The sequence below is a fragment of the Solanum pennellii genome, chromosome 9, assembly GCF_001406875.1.
Source record: "Solanum pennellii chromosome 9, SPENNV200".
NCBI lineage: Eukaryota > Viridiplantae > Streptophyta > Magnoliopsida > Solanales > Solanaceae > Solanum > Solanum pennellii.
The window spans coordinates 79,722,332-79,739,634 of NC_028645.1; the positions used below are offsets into that span (position 1 = coordinate 79,722,332).

The window sequence follows — 17,303 nt, forward strand, 5'->3', positions numbered from 1 at the left end:
ATACATGTATAGATTAACTTTTTTTTCAATAAAAATTAGGCAGATAAGAAAAAATCATTTATCACTTCTTCTTTTTTTTCTCTCAAGTGGGACTCAAAACCTAATTTATCAGAACTTTCATCACACTCCATTCACAACTCGATCATCATAACCTAAAATTAAATTTTTGGGTTTTACTTTGATGAGATAGTTATTGATATCTAAAGCCAAAAGAGGAGGTCATATGCATCATCAATAACAATGTCAATGTAATCTACAAGTGGAGTCTGAAGGTGATGTGTACGCAATTTTACTCCTATTTTATACTGAAGATTCTGATAAGCTCTCAATTCAAGTAAAGCATAATAAACGAGTATGTGTAGCAAATACAAAGTCACAAATAGAGTCTGAAGGTGATGTGCATGCAGATTTACTCCTATCTTGTACCGAAGATAGAAAAATTGTTTTCGATAAGCTCTAATGCATAATAAACAAAGTATTAATAGCTAATACAAAGAAGAAGACAAGACCAAGCAAAAGAACAAAAGAAGAAGACAATTCTAATCGTCTTTGGACAAATTCCCAATGGTTTTGTGTGTTGGAATCCACTTAACTCTAATCCTAAGTCAAAACAAATACTCAATGTTTTATGATCAATTTGGGAAAATCCCACTTATAGTAAGAAACTTTTTTTGCACATTATGACCACAAATGGACACAAAAAGCCAAAAGCTTAGAGAACTTAGATTGGATTCTTGACCTTTATCAGAGCAAATAGCCAATATGCTACAATAAGAACAATTGAATTGTACTAATCAAGAGGGCAAAATGGTCATATTATTAGCACCAATGACTCTGAAATCTCATGTTCAACTTTAACAGAAAAACCAAAAAACAATCTGTAGTCTTGCCATTGCCATTACCATATGGCATAACAGAATCTTTAGCCAAACTATATACTTGAAGAATTGCTTTAAAAATGAAATCTTCTCTTCGATAGGGAACGCTAGAATCCCCATACTGGCCTTCTCTGGCACAATCAAGGTTAGTCGGGCCAGTGGATTAGAAACATCGGAGTTTCCCTGAAAAGAAAAAGAAGAAATAATTGCAATCTGGTGAAACATAGTGAATTCTGAGCTCTACATCCACATCAAGGGAGGAGAACGAAAGGTTCTCGTGAAAAGATCAAACTTAGAATTCTTGAACTTTTCACCAGCTATACGCGTTTACAACAATTGAGGAAGATTTTCCAGCATCATGCTCGAAGAGTTCAAGCAACCGAATGAATGAATAGTACAATATCATCAACATGAGCAACAGGGCTAAAAAGTAGAGTAAACAAGGACTATGGACCCTTACTACGAACAATGCAGAAACAGCCTTGTATAACTTGATCTTCGGGTATCATTCCTCCTCCTTTGTTTGTGTCAATGGCTTCCAACATTTTCACTACCTCATCCATTTCAGGTCGTTTGTCTGGATTTGCATCCCAGCATTTCTTCATGATATTTGATACAGAGCTTGGACAACATTTCGGGATATTTGGTCGCAAATTCTGCAAGATGGTTATAACATGTGAATAATTTAAGCAGCGTCTTTTTCACACATCAAGAAAAACATAAAGATAACAGACCAGTATTAACTCAAGATATGACTATGTTGCTCAGACTCTTCAAAAAAGTCGACTGGTGTGTGTTGGATACTCCAAAATAGTGCATTTTGGAAGATCCGACACAGGTGCAACAACAATTTGGAGAGTCCGAGCAACACAACATATGAGCAATGAGTCGAGAAAGGTAAGTATGCCCTCTAATTGTGAAGTGCATGAACACTCAAAGGTATATACTATATAGTATCGAAGCTATGTTTTGTGCATGACATAGGCAACAATCGTTGGAGAGACGGATCAACATAAGAAAAGATATTGAGTTACAATGTTTTTACTAGTAAATCAGAGGACAAACCTGTCTAACAACGGCAGAAGAGACTTCAGCGAAGCTTAGATCTAGATATGGGAGATCACAGCAATAAATTTCCCATAAGCAAATACCAAAGCTATATACATCACATTTTCTGTTGTAAGGCTTTCCATCAAGTACCTACACAATGCATGTGATTAAATCCTTAGTACATGATAGAGAAAAAGTAGATTTAATGTGACGTAGAAATAACATTAACGCAAAACTAAGAAGAATTTTCTGAAAAGATATAGGGAGAGGGTAGACAAGTGACAATATCATGCCGACATAATATATCTCAGACGGGCAAAGCCAACCCAACAACTCTCATAAAAGTAGGAATACCTCTGGGGCCATGTATCCAAGGGTTCCAGTTTCTCCGGTCATGTCTTTGGGATTTTGTGCTTCAACACGAGCAACTCCAAAATCAGCAATTTTTAAATTTCTACTAGTGTCTAACAACATGTTTTCAGCTTTCACATCACGATGTACAATCTTTTTTGAGTGCAAATAGCTCAGCCTGCACAATTGGAAGAAGAAAATAAGCATCATTGGGTATAATTATCAAGAAAACAACGTAGGAAAAAGACGTACCCTCTGGCCAAATCAAGAGCAAGCTGATGGACAATCTTAAAGGCAAGCTTCTTCTTCCTGTTTTTGTACAAGTAGTTTTTCAATGTTCCACCATGGAGAAATTCCACAAGAACACAACAAGCTCGAGAAGGAAGGGTAGTGTAACCATCAGAAGGATTCTTCGAAGGAATCTTAAGATTTGAAGTGCCCATAGAAGCACCAACAAACTGAAAACAGCAAATACAATCAAATGGAAATTCAGAACATTGAGTTATTTAATTAGATCCTACGTACCAAATCTAAAATTGCCAAAGCTTGATTTAAGCTGCATGGCAACATCTTAATAGAAGTACTCATAATTAAAAGCTGAAAAGTTATGTACCCTGGTAACATTTGGATTGTCAAGTTTGTGCCAAACAGCAACCTCCTGCCGAAATGATGCCCGCAGAGAAGCAGTTTCAGCAGCTGTGGCCATGCCATCCTCTCCCCAGTCCAATAGTTTCACTACACAAATAACTTTCCATAAGAAACTATTACCGGTGGTTGGTAAAATTCCTGAAAAACTTACTGTTTGATAATTTTCATTAATTGGCAGTATTTCTTTTTCACATATACTTTATCCAATATACTGTTACAAATTCTGCGGAGTTCATTGGCTCAAGTTAATAATCACTCTCTAAAGAAGTGCAGTAAATTTCACCGCAAACACAGCTTCTTTGAAGATTTCGCTGCGGAAGACCATACTGCCCTAAATAGCTAACAACAACAACTAAGTCCCAAAAAATTACGGCCTGAATAGCTTGATTGAGAAAAAATGTTCCCTGACAAAATCCTAGAAGTCTTGACGCATTTAGAAAACTTTTAGCAGGTACGTCGGCCCTTCTATTAAACCACTATTTACGCGTATATTTTCATCTTGGACTTTGGTGAAGAAATTTGACGTTGAGGTATAGGCCTTTCAGCAGACCACTATGGAATGAATTGAGAGTTTTACTTCTGTTTTTTTTTTTTTAATGATAACCGTATGGTCAAGGCCAACTATCGCCCACCTCGACTAATTCCACAGGATACCTATCACCACCCACCAACAAAAAAACAGATGGAAGAAATCACCTAGTATTTTTTGTGTCTGCTAGGATTTGAATATGAGACCTCATGGTTCTCAACTCTGTCTTTATTTTCCACTATTAAATGCTTATGCATGATGTAAACAAGGAACATAAACTCATCAAGTTTTTTCACAGTAATTTTATCCAATCACCCTCAGAAAAGAATAAAAAGAACCTTCTTTTTATTGTTGAGAAGAGAATAAAAGGAACTTTCATAGTCAATCTTATATATCTTATCGGAAAAATAGTGTTTTACGTGATTATAATATAAGCCAATAATCATTTATCGCAAACTGCAATGCCAACAATACAGTTCAGTGATTCGAATCCTGATAGTGAATATCAATAAATTCATCTCAAACAAGTTAATCCACCAAAAAAAAAACAGCTTTTTACGGTATTACTTGTCTCTATCTGATAAACAGAGAAAATTTAGTGGACTTGGACTTAGTTTTCTAGACATCCAAATCAGTTTCGTAAAGGTTAAAAATGGATATCATCAATAGCCATATCAAAGTTCACAGAACTCGCCACCACTACAGTCCAATTACAATCGATATCCACTCAACTTATTTCATCAACGATCACAATGAATCTTTTCTATTTTCTTTTACTTGTTTGCGTATCAAAGATAATGAACGACATCAAAATATAAACATCAATATCACTGAAAAACAAGGACTAATTCATAGACTAAAATATGAGGCATGTGAACCCATGATCTTTGTATAAAACTATGCATTTCTGATATAATACTATGCACCCACGCTACAAGAAAGGCTAAATGATGCACTATGTTGAATGTTTACACGATTTACCTAGACGACAACAGATCAAGTCCCAATAATTATCACAATACAACATGTAGCAACAAATATCATAAAAACAAACATAGCAACTAATGTTACCTGCAACATCTTGATTGTCATAGGTACCGCGATAAACGGTACCATAGGTTCCTTTAGCAACAAGATACTTAATTTCCAACTTTAAAGGATCAATCTCCCAAACTTCCTTAGGCCTTTGTTGATTTTGTTTCTCTAAATTGTTCGACCAAACTCGACTCAAATGCTTTTCCAATTGAACATCCAAACTTTTCAGATCAATTTTATCAGCCCTGAATATCATATCTTTGCTACTAATGCTTCGAAGACTCTTCGATTCCATATTGTTATTACTAACAGTACCTACCCCATCCAATTTTGAACCTTCTTCAACTTTCTCCTTACTATTTAAATCCATCTCAACAATACCAACAAAATTTTAGCAGATTTCTGATCTGAAAACCAAATAAAAAAGTTCATATCAGTAAACAAATCAATACAAAATAAGGATATCTTTCATTTGAACATGAAAAAACATCAAATTCACACCTTCCCAAAAACCCAATTCTTTTTTTTCCCCAAATTTGACAAATAAATAATATAAATTACTAAAAAAAGGGCAAGAAAAATTCAAAGAAAATAAAAAAGAACTGACTTTTAGGATCTGTTCAACTACGCAACCTTTTTCTCATCACCAACCAATCCATTTAACACATAAATGAAAACCAATCAAATTAAAAAAGAGAAGAAAAAAAAAGTAAACCCTTAGAAAACGACCTTTAATTCCCCGGACAAATAAAAAATATATTTATAAATTTTTGAAGGGAAAAAGAAGAATACCCAGAATGTGAAATCAAAAACCCATTATGCAGAAAAAGAAGATTTTGGCATTTAACATTTACAGACGCAAAGTTTGACCCAAATCTTCTTTTTCTGCTTTGATTTTTTCTTCGTGAGAAAAAGTCAGAGAATTTCAGAGAAAAAAAGGAAAAAAATATTAATGGGGGAGAAAATTATGCCTAAAAAAAAGGTTTAATTATTTCTATTTACCATTAATGAAGTTTATTTTTTCTTCATAAAAGCATAAGATACTCTCTACCAAACAAACAAAGAGAATAATTGTACTATTTCCGTGCAAATCCTTTCAAACTAAATTACCTGTAAAACATAAATTCATCCATTTATATACAAACAACATGTGAATTGACCAAATTGTCCTTCTTGTTTCTACCTATGTATCTTTTGGTGCAATATGTTTTCTTCCATACAATATAAATTTAATTGAAATTTTAATACAAATATTAGATATTGAATTACAAATTTAAAGAAAATAAAAATTACTCCCCTCTAATTTTCTTTATGGTGTGTTAAGTTAGTTTTTTTTTAGTTGTAGTAAGTAAATAATATTATTATAAAGATATTTATATACAATCTAAATAAATATTGTGAAAAATATAGTGTGGGGTATGGTCTGGTGGGGTGGTGGAGATAGGAGCTATGAAGAGAGTGAATATGAGGTTTATTGAGTCGCCGTGACAGTGACGGAATCAGAATTTTGATCAAAGGGGGTCAAAACATAAAAATGAAAAATTTTATAGAAGTCAAAAAGTGTTAATATATAATATGTATATACACATTTGAAAAAAATCTTATCTGAATACATAATATAATTTTTAACAAAGAGGTGTCGATCGATCATCGTGACTCCACTACTGGCGGTATACATTGATATGAAATGTTAATTGTTGAATTTGTTTTTATTTATTCTAATAAAATATTATTTTTTCCATTTTCTAAAAACTTGTTTTTCTTTGAAAGAAAAAATTACATTTTCAAGAATTTTGCTGAATCAAATATGATTATAAAAATTTGATTCATAACTAGATACAAAAAATTTATATGATCTATCTCAAATAAAATATGAAAGAACTTTAAATTTTATGATTATTAAAAAAGTATATATATATATATATATATATATATAAAGTGTACAAAGTGTCATTTAAGTATGGCAGTCTCAAGCATCTCAAGTGAATATTGAAAATTAAAATATTACGTATTTTTGAAAAGTGATATTCTTTTACTTTTCTTTTTATGTGGATGAGAAAATAAGTGATTCTCAATTTTGTTTTTTTTTTGTTTGCTTCGTCTACATTTGATTGTTTTTTTCTATTTTTCGAATGTATTGCCTCGACTATGTTACAGAGTAATCTATACATGTTTGCTCTTTTCTCTAATTTTTGGAGTAGGGAAATTATTTAATAAAAATACTTTTTAATATTTTTTATCATTTTTAGAATTTTTTCAATTAAAATATGCTCGTAATAAATTATTGAATCGAAGTAATATATTATATATCTTTTTGCCAATAATATAAAAGCTTCAATTTCCTTTATACGTAGCGTAACAAGATAAGAATAATTTAACAAAATACATCGAAAACGTAACAAATTTTAAAGTTTAGTTTAAGTTTCCTTAAATAGAAAAGAAACACTAGAATGGAATATAAATTAGAATTGTTTACAAAGAAGTAATGTCTTATATTTGATGGAGTATTATAAAAAAATATTAATTTTTTAATAAGATCTATTTAATACAATCAAATCTTTATATAACAATTATTTTTTATTATAATGACTTCATTTTTTTCAAAATCAATTTGTCATTATATTCTATTTTTTTATAATAATATTCTAACAACAATGATATTCATTATAGTGATACATTCTTTGTTAAATTATTTAAGTATAACAACTCTACTCAAATATTATGTTTGAATATTGTATAACAATCAAATATTAAAACATTTATGACAATTATCATTAATGTTATGTATAATTGTATACAGTAATTTTCATGTGTATATAGTGTGCATCAATAACTACACGAGAAAAAATGTGATGTTTACATTATTTATATTTATATAATCATATTCTTTCTATTCTTTTATTCAATTGATTAACAAATATATTTCTTCTTTTTGGTATATAAAATTATTAAACCATTTTCATGTACTTTATTTATAGGAAAAAGTTATCTAATAAATATATTATTTTACTATAATTTCTAAAATTTCTTATCATTTAAAAATTTTTAAGAGTCTCCTCTGGAATATATCACTCTCCTTTTGCTGATACATTATATTCCCTCCTCGGATACATCCCTCTCCTTTCTGAATACATCCCTCATTTATGTATCGGATATCTATTGATGAAATCCAGTGATGCATCCGGATGTCATATCCCCTCTTTGATACATTTCTATCCTTTCGAATACACCCATCAACTATGTTTCTAAATGTCCAGTGATGTGTCTGAAATTCATAAATTTTAAAGATCTTAGTAATTTGAAAAGAGGTAGGAAAAAAGGAAATTAACTCTTACACGACTATCACTATCAAAGGTACAAATTTTTAATGTATCTTGTTTATTTTTTTACACTTAAATTAGTCTTTGTTAGTGTTATTATTGATTTGATACATCACTCCTACATTAACCTTTGTTTAATTTCATGCTATTCATCATGTTCATATTTAAGGTATCGAGACATAATAATGTTGTTGAATCTTCGATTAGTGTTTATCATATTCAATATGAATGCAATTGATACATCAACCCTATCTAATGTATCATTTACATGTATTAAGTTATGTAGTATATCTTAAATCTGTATACATAAATCATAATGTTATATAGCTGGAGCACAATGTATCACATCCAACAATAAGTATATTATACATATCAATGGCAATCTTTAACCTTATACATACACCCAAAATTATTCAATTAGAAGGCTATCTGTCTATACACACAACCCAATAAACATACTCAATACATAAACCTAATGTTCTACAGCTAAAGCATTGTGTATCAAATTATCAAATTTAATAATTATCAAACTTTATTACATGTATCATATACATATCAACGATCTAAAATCAAACACCTTATGGGCAATGTTTATAGTTTAATGTATCGGGTAGGATTATCGTACTTAGCAATCTACTAAATATTTTAGAAATAGTAATGTATCATGAATAATATATCTATCTCGAGATCATAAATTACAAAATTGACTAAACAACACAATACATGTAATTTCAGATATTACTAAATCTCTTTACCCTGAAGCTAAAATTATAAATAGTAATGTATCATGCACAATTTTATGAAAATGATACATAAATATATAAAAGTTGATACATGTGAATCCATGCAGTTGCTCTATCAGTTTTGTATTCTTCTACTTTTCTCGTTTCTTTACTCTGCAAAAGCAATGAGAATTCGAATTTGACATTTAGTATACAAATATATATTCAATGGTGGTGGTGTCGTCGCGAAGGAGAGGCTGAGAGCCCTTAGAGAAGCTCAAGAACTTCTTTAAATCACTGGTGATGATAATATTAACAAAAATAGTGAAAATATTTATTATGTATCTTCTCAAAAAATTTGATAATTTTGAATCAAAATTGAAAGGATCTCCAATAAATTAGGGGAAGAATTTTAAATCTCAAAATCTTCAATAATTTTGATTCAAAATTGAATGGATCGTCGATGAACAGGGAGAAGAATTTTCAATCTCAAAATTTTTGACAATCTTGAATCAAAATTGGAAAGATCTTTGATGAATTTGAAAATTCACAAAAGAAATCTTTTGTCCAACAATAATTTCATCAATTTTGTATCCTTGATAACTCACCTCAGTTATCCGAAATTTCGATAAAAGTTTTTTAATCAAATCTAAAAGATTACTTCACTGAATAATTTAAAGCAACTTGAAATTTTGAATTTCTTTTTTCTTGTTAGAATTTGCCTCTATATATCAAAAGTAAAAGAAATATAAATGTAATTTATGAAATTTAATTAGGTTATCAATTTTTATTCCCTATTGTAGTGTAAGATATTGATATTTTTTCTTTTTGTATCAGAATTAATGTATTTAGATGGTGATTTATGTATCTGAAATTATAAAAGAATTATTGTAATTAAAAAAGAGTATAAATAAGATGTAATTATTCCTTACACTATAATTTAGGTAAGTTATACTTAAATTACTAACCTTAATTTAATTAAGTAAAGTGTATCATAACCATAATTAATGTATACAAATAGATGTATTCTTATCAATTTAAAAATTTCCATTTATTTCATCTCTTTTTCTCCCTCTTTGTGTTAAAAAAATTGACGACAACCAATAGCATGAAAGCAGAGAAAAAAAATTCATTTTATTATCAGGAAATTTAATTTTTTAAATTGGATTCGATTTAGAAAATCAATTATCTGATATGGAATTGGAAGATGGATGCTTGGTAGGTAAAAAAATAGGACGAAGATTCTTTTAAAATGTCTTTATGGACAAGATATATGTTGCTATAATTATAAAATTGCCAAAAATTTCAAGGAAATTAATACACAAAATATTAATTGTCTAAATCCTGATTGTTTTTTAGGCCAAACAAATCTAAAAGGTCAGATTTTTAAATCAACCAAATATTTACATCAATGTTCAAGTCAAAAGTGCTAAACTCAATTAAAGAAATCATCTAAAAAAAAAGACTAACCAAAACAAAATCAAAAAGAGGAAAACTTCGGGAAGGAAAGAAGAGAAATGGAGAGGAGTCAAATTTGATAACTTTAATATTTCAATTAAATTTATAAATTTTAGTATTTCACCAGTTACTTATTCAATAGAATAGACTTTTTGATTAAATTTCTATATTCAAAATAAATAATGATTTTTAGCATAAATAAACATAAGAGAAACTCAAAAGCATTCATACTATAATCATTTTTCAAAACGTACATAGTTTTAATGATGCTTATGTGTAGATAGGTATTACATAGAAATAAATTAGAAATTCAAGATTCTAGACCAAATCCATATATAAGATGGATTGGTATTTGCAGACGAATCTATTTGGATGGATCTTTCAAATCTGGTAAAATTGCACAAATATTAGCATGATACATAGGATCAGCATGCCAGAGCCTAGCAATGAAATAAGGAGATGTAGTTTTTCTATGCATTTCTTCTATAAGCCAAATGCCTGCTTCAGCTTTAGCTGGATCAATGAGTATATCCAATGGAACCTCTTCATCGCTAGCCCCAGTCCTCAAGCTATCCCACTTTTTTATGGAGAGGTTGGTCAGGTAGTGCAGGGGTTGCCCATATAACCCCTTGATTGATGTAGCCAACCCTATCCATGAGTTAAAAGGAATCACAGAGGCCTTCCTTGCGGGGATAGGAACAATCTGCATGTACTCTTGGTACATTTTTGCTTTTCTGAGTATAACACCTGCAGTATAAAGCCCACATGTAAGGAAACAAAAAGGTAAAAGTAAGTAGAAAATTAAAAGAAAAGTAGAAATAATCTATACCTAAATCCTGATCGGCCATGGAAAGCAAAAAGAGAATAAAAAAAAGTTGAACCATTCAGAGAAGTTTAGCTCCTTCTGATTTTTTTGCTTACATTTGAAGAGAGGGCTTCTCTTATATAGAGGACTTCAAAGATACTCTTCGTTAACTTATTGGCTACGAAATGCCCTTTGGGTTAACCTTTGTGACGCTTGTTGAATATTTTGAATTAATTTGAGACAATTTAGTCTATGACATAAGCATTTACGTCATTAAGTTGATGACGAATGTGCATATGTCATAATACTTTGTCCCTGAGTTTATTTCCTTCGCCTCCAAATATTAATTCCCTTTCTCCCCAAGTAATGTTATCCTCTTCTCCAAGTTTGAAGGCCTAAACTCCCCTATATATAAGTTGATGAAATCTTGAGGAAAGACAACCAAATGAAGAGTAAAACTTAGCCGATTTCAAATATCTCCTTCCGATGACTTGCTTTATTTTGTAGTATTTATAATTCGTTGATTCCTGTATTCTCTAATTAATTAGAGAACACTTGTTTAATTCTGGGAAACATTTCATACTGCTAAAATAATTTCTTAGAACAGTGTCTAGCACAAGTTAAAAATTATATAAATATATACATACATATATATTACTTAAGAGTAATGTTGTAATAGTATTTATCTTAATTCTTATATTATTATTATTTTGATATTATAATTTCCCCATCTTTATTATATATTTTTCAACAACCATTTTATACCCTTTTTACAAACACACTGTTATAACTCATTTCATTACCATTCTCAATTAATACGTGATAGCAACCAGATTCGTTATAAAATTTAGGGAAATTTTTTAAAATGTCAATGTTTTAGCATTTAATAGGATTTCTTAGCCACATTATCAATATTTATTCAAAATATCAATATTTGCGTTTGTTATATATCTAATCATGTATTTTTTTAATTTGTTTAATTTGAAATAGTACAATTATTCAATAACAGAATAGAGAAAATCAGAGAAAACAACATTTTTAAAAAGGAATATATCACTTGAATTTTCATCAGTTACAATTTCAAAAAAAATAAAATACAGTGATTCCACTTTCATTGTTTCTCTAATGTCCAATATCAAATTTTCTCCCCATTATTTCTCAAGTTTCATTCGGAATGTTTTTATGTGAGAAAATATTGAAATAATCGAACAATTGGCTCCTTGTGGTTCGCATTTTATCGATTTCCATTTGTAAATCTGAATCGATTTTTGAACTCAGTTTGAGATTTTTTATAGGCTGCCCAACTTTAACTCAAGGCAAAGTTGAATATATTGAAATTGACTACTCCCTCTGTCCCTATTTAGTTGTCCACTTAAGAAGTGACACACATATTAAGGCACCAATAATTATCATAGCTTAATTACAATTTTATCCTTAACTTAAAAGATTATGCAACTCTCCAAGTATAATAAATATATTTTCTGGTTTCAAAACACATCAATTACAACTTAGTAGTACTAGAAATTTTCTAGAATTAAATAAGGGCATATTAGGAAAACACATTATTGTCCTTTCTTGATTTGTTAAATGGACAACTAAATAGGAATAGATATAAAAAGAAATATGAACAAGTAAATAGGGACAGAGAGTATTAACGATCCATTCTTTCAAACATTGGAATGATTTATTGCTATTGTTTTATGCTTTATTTATTATTTTGGGTAGACGATTGATGTGTGATTTGGGACAACAAGCATGCTACCTTTTTTTTGTTCATTCTCAAACTGAAAATAAATTGTATAAGAAATTAGGGGTAACGTAGCTTGAGAGTAGTTTTTTTGAAATTGAATTTAGATACAAATTTATTGATGTAATATTATATATTGAATAATTCGAATATAAATTTTGGAATACAAATTTGGTAATATTATGTATTAAATGATTATAATATGATGATGAGATCTCAATTCTATATTAAAATATTGTGATTTTATATGTTAAATGATTGGAATACAAAGTTGTTCAACAGTTAGTAAATAATTTTTAGAATACAATTTTTGAAATACACAAGAATTTGAAATACAAATCAATTTAAAATACACTTTTGTTTAAATGAAAATTTAAAAATAAAAGTAAATAATGAATTTGATGAACAACTATATTAAGAAACGACTTTTAGAATACAGTTTTAGAAATACAACTTTTGAAATACAAAATCTAGTTTAGAATACAATTTTGTTTTGTTTAATCAAAAGTTCAAAATAAAACTACATGAATACAAATGATTGATATACAACATACAAAATACATTTATTTTGAATACAAATATTGTTTATAACTGAATTTGAACATGACACACAAAATGAATGATTTGAATGCACGTGGATACAATATGCTTAAATAAATACTTAATGAAAATACAATTAACATATAAAAAATAAATATACAGACTTCCAGTTCCTTGTTTCCACGAAAGCATGAGTGGACGATTAATTATATATGAATACAAATTTAAGTAAGAATATATATCATTTAATTAGCCTATAATTTAATTTGAATAAATACATTGTTCTGTAGATACAATCGAAATCTGAAAAAATACAACAAACAATACTAATATGAACACAAATTGAATAGTAGTGAGGTTACTAATAATACAAAGCCAAAAGAAATTTTACTAAATAAACTTTTTTGAAATTGAAACACAAAAATACATAAAAGACCCCAAAAAATACAAATCAAAACTAAAAAATAATGATGTCAACTTAGTAATACAAACCCAATAAAAAGTTATCCGATGAAACGATTATCTGATACATATCTTTTGTATGGTTTTTTTTCCATTTTGAAAAAAAAAAATCGGAGAAGAGTATAAAATATCTTTTAAGTATATGAAATGGAATAAAAATACCCTTCATCCACCTTTGAGCTCAAAAACACCCTTTCATCCACCTATATGGACCTATATTACGTTTTCACTTAACAGATTTTTTCATGAATAATAATTAATCTTTTCATTAATGAAGTGACAGTATTTAATTGGCTGGAATTTAAATCAAGCAAAAATAATAATTTCTCCAAGTCAAACCCGGATCCATCTAAATTTTATCCGACCCACTTAAAATCTTATCCATCCATATCTTTAACACTTTGTTTGGATCATTGCTATCCATTGTTTCATAATGTATTGTATTGTATTGTACTGTATTGTATGACAGATACAATGTTTGGCTAGACTGTATTGTTTGTTGTTGTTTAATAACATTTTAGTTGTTTGGTTTGATTGTATCGTAAGGGTAGGAGGTTTGATTGATTTAAATATTCAAGGTAAAGGGTAAAATAGTATTTTGAAATATTATGTAAAGATATAATTGAAAAAAAAAAGAAGTAACAATGGGAACACATCAAATTGGTTGTTCCATAAAATAGGGCTTCTCATTGTTACGTAACAATGAAATTCAACAATACAGTACAATATATTTTAAGTAATAATCAAAACAAATATTGTAGGTATAGTAACGATACAGTACAATACAATGGATAACAATGATCCAAACATAGTGTAAAAAACAAGGAGATCTGAGTGTATAGCGATGCCTGTGAGTTCTTTTTTTTCTCTATATACTGAATTTCTCTTCATTAATTTTCTAGTAAAATTTAGAGATAACGAAAAGCGATATACTTTTTTCTTCATCAAGTATATAATCTCCTGCTATGGCTAAAAATATATATTTTTTGATGTTCTATTCCATCATTCTGCTTTGAGAATTTCCCAAAATCATGTCTATTTCAGAAATAAAATTATGTTGGTTTTGCTTTTTCGTGCAGTGCTTTATATGAATCGCAAAAAAAAAGTAATTTTTGAACTCTAAAATTTTAAATTTTAAAAATTTTACCGCTTTGAGTTTATGTTTCCTAGAGATAAGAGATTTGCTGGACTTTTCACAGTACTTCATAATATATATGTATAATTCGCTATACATATACAATTGAAGCGAATTGTATAAAACGAATTGTATAAAACGAGAAAGAGAGAAAGACAAAAGAGACTGGGGCAGGGAAATATTTGTATTGTATAATCATAAATGTATAGGACGATCATATACAATTTAAATTTGTATAAAATGAGAAAGGGAGAAAGAAAAAAGAGACTTGGGCAAGGAATATGCAATTAAATTGAATTGTATAAAACGAGAAAGAGAGAAAGACAAAAGAGACTGGGGCAGGGAAATATTTGTATTGTATAATCATAAATGTATAGGACGATCATATACAATTTAAATTTGTATAAAATGAGAAAGGGAGAAAGAAAAAAGAGACTTGGGCAAGGAATATGCAATTAAATTGAATTGTATAAAACGAGAAAGAGAGAAAGACAAAAGAGACTGGGGCAGGGAAATATTTGTATTGTATAATCATAAATGTATAGGACGATCATATACAATTTAAATTTGTATAAAATGAGAAAGGGAGAAAGAAAAAAGAGACTTGGGCAAGGAATATGCAATTAAATTGAATTGTATAAAACGAGAAAGAGAGAAAGACAAAAGAGACTGGGGCAGGGAAATATTTGTATTGTATAATCATAAATGTATAGGACGATCATATACAATTTAAATTTGTATAAAATGAGAAAGGGAGAAAGAAAAAAGAGACTTGGGCAAGGAATATGCAATTAAATTGAATTGTATAAAACGAGAAAGAGAGAAAGACAAAAGAGACTGGGGCAGGGAAATATTTGTATTGTATAATCATAAATGTATAGGACGATCATATACAATTTAAATTTGTATAAAATGAGAAAGGGAGAAAGAAAAAAGAGACTTGGGCAAGGAATATGCAATTAAATTGAATTGTATAAAACGAGAAAGAGAGAAAGACAAAAGAGACTGGGGCAGGGAAATATTTGTATTGTATAATCATAAATGTATAGGACGATCATATACAATTTAAATTTGTATAAAATGAGAAAGGGAGAAAGAAAAAAGAGACTTGGGCAAGGAATATGCAATTAAATTGAATTGTATAAAACGAGAAAGAGAGAAAGACAAAAGAGACTGGGGCAGGGAAATATTTGTATTGTATAATCATAAATGTATAGGACGATCATATACAATTTAAATTTGTATAAAATGAGAAAGGGAGAAAGAAAAAAGAGACTTGGGCAAGGAATATGCAATTAAATTGAATTGTATAAAACGAGAAAGAGAGAAAGACAAAAGAGACTGGGGCAGGGAAATATTTGTATTGTATAATCATAAATGTATAGGACGATCATATACAATTTAAATTTGTATAAAATGAGAAAGGGAGAAAGAAAAAAGAGACTTGGGCAAGGAATATGCAATTAAATTGAATTGTATAAAACGAGAAAGAGAGAAAGACAAAAGAGACTGGGGCAGGGAAATATTTGTATTGTATAATCATAAATGTATAGGACGATCATATACAATTTAAATTTGTATAAAATGAGAAAGGGAGAAAGAAAAAAGAGACTTGGGCAAGGAATATGCAATTAAATTGAATTGTATAAAACGAGAAAGAGAGAAAGACAAAAGAGACTGGGGCAGGGAAATATTTGTATTGTATAATCATAAATGTATAGGACGATCATATACAATTTAAATTTGTATAAAATGAGAAAGGGAGAAAGAAAAAAGAGACTTGGGCAAGGAATATGCAATTAAATTGAATTGTATAAAACGAGAAAGAGAGAAAGACAAAAGAGACTGGGGCAGGGAAATATTTGTATTGTATAATCATAAATGTATAGGACGATCATATACAATTTAAATTTGTATAAAATGAGAAAGGGAGAAAGAAAAAAGAGACTTGGGCAAGGAATATGCAATTAAATTGAATTGTATAAAACGAGAAAGAGAGAAAGACAAAAGAGACTGGGGCAGGGAAATATTTGTATTGTATAATCATAAATGTATAGGACGATCATATACAATTTAAATTTGTATAAAATGAGAAAGGGAGAAAGAAAAAAGAGACTTGGGCAAGGAATATGCAATTAAATTGAATTGTATAAAACGAGAAAGAGAGAAAGACAAAAGAGACTGGGGCAGGGAAATATTTGTATTGTATAATCATAAATGTATAGGACGATCATATACAATTTAAATTTGTATAAAATGAGAAAGGGAGAAAGAAAAAAGAGACTTGGGCAAGGAATATGCAATTAAATTGAATTGTATAAAACGAGAAAGAGAGAAAGACAAAAGAGACTTGGGCAGGGAAATATTTGTATTGTATAATCATAAATGTATAGGACGATCATATACAATTTGAATTTGTATAAAATGAGAAAGTGAGAAAGAAAAAAGAGACTTGGGCAAGGAATATGCAATTAAATTGAATTGTATAAAACGAGAAAGAGAGAAATCATATACAATTTGAATTTGCATAAAACGAGAAAGAGAGAAAGGCAAAAGAAACTGGGCAGGGGAGTATTTTTATTGTATAATTATAAGTGTATAGGACGGAAATATATGTATTTAC

At 29.2% G+C, this 17,303-nt stretch overlaps 2 protein-coding genes across 5 annotated transcripts; both read right to left on the reverse strand.

Annotated features, from left to right (window-relative positions):
- Positions 1 to 712: 712 nt before the first annotated feature.
- On the reverse strand, positions 713 to 5,594 carry LOC107031718 (serine/threonine-protein kinase STY13-like). 4 transcript variants are annotated; one of them, XM_015233173.2, is made up of 8 exons: positions 5,494 to 5,594; positions 4,528 to 4,898; positions 2,893 to 3,014; positions 2,532 to 2,737; positions 2,283 to 2,457; positions 1,944 to 2,078; positions 1,339 to 1,534; positions 713 to 1,061 (listed from the first exon to the last, which is right to left on the reverse strand). In XM_015233173.2, the coding sequence occupies exons 2-8, from the start codon at positions 4,859 to 4,861 to the stop codon at positions 1,042 to 1,044; spliced, it is 1,188 nt and encodes a 395-aa protein (XP_015088659.1). In that variant the 5' UTR covers positions 4,862 to 4,898; positions 5,494 to 5,594; the 3' UTR covers positions 713 to 1,041. The 4 variants fall into 4 exon arrangements, with proteins under 4 accessions (XP_015088659.1, XP_015088660.1, XP_015088658.1 ...); XM_015233174.2 differs by lacking the exon at positions 5,494 to 5,594 and adding an exon at positions 5,284 to 5,436; XM_015233172.2 differs by lacking the exon at positions 5,494 to 5,594 and adding an exon at positions 5,099 to 5,251.
- A 4,642-nt stretch (positions 5,595 to 10,236) lies between these two features.
- Positions 10,237 to 10,976, reverse strand: LOC107030608 (protein RDM1-like). Its single transcript, XM_015231874.2, has 2 exons — positions 10,821 to 10,976; positions 10,237 to 10,738 (listed from the first exon to the last, which is right to left on the reverse strand). Exons 1-2 carry the CDS (start codon positions 10,873 to 10,875, stop codon positions 10,356 to 10,358), a joined length of 438 nt encoding a protein of 145 aa, XP_015087360.1. The 5' UTR covers positions 10,876 to 10,976; the 3' UTR covers positions 10,237 to 10,355.
- Positions 10,977 to 17,303: the final 6,327 nt, after the last annotated feature.

Bases quoted from the DNA above. Each gene is read 5' to 3' on its own strand.
- LOC107031718 (XM_015233173.2), bottom strand. From the start codon at position 4,861: ATGGATTTAAATAGTAAGGAGAAAGTTGAAGAAGGTTCAAAATTGGAT. The intron at 2,458-2,531 runs GTACGTCTTTTT...CCAATTGTGCAG, and splicing joins GCTCTTGATTTGGCCAGAGG to GCTGAGCTATTTGCACTCAA. The intron at 2,079-2,282 runs GTATTCCTACTT...TGCATTGTGTAG, and splicing joins TTGGATACATGGCCCCAGAG to GTACTTGATGGAAAGCCTTA.
- LOC107030608 (XM_015231874.2), bottom strand. From the start codon at position 10,875: ATGGTTCAACTTTTTTTTATTCTCTTTTTGCTTTCCATGGCCGATCAG. The intron at 10,739-10,820 runs GTATAGATTATT...TTTATACTGCAG, and splicing joins CATGGCCGATCAGGATTTAG to GTGTTATACTCAGAAAAGCA.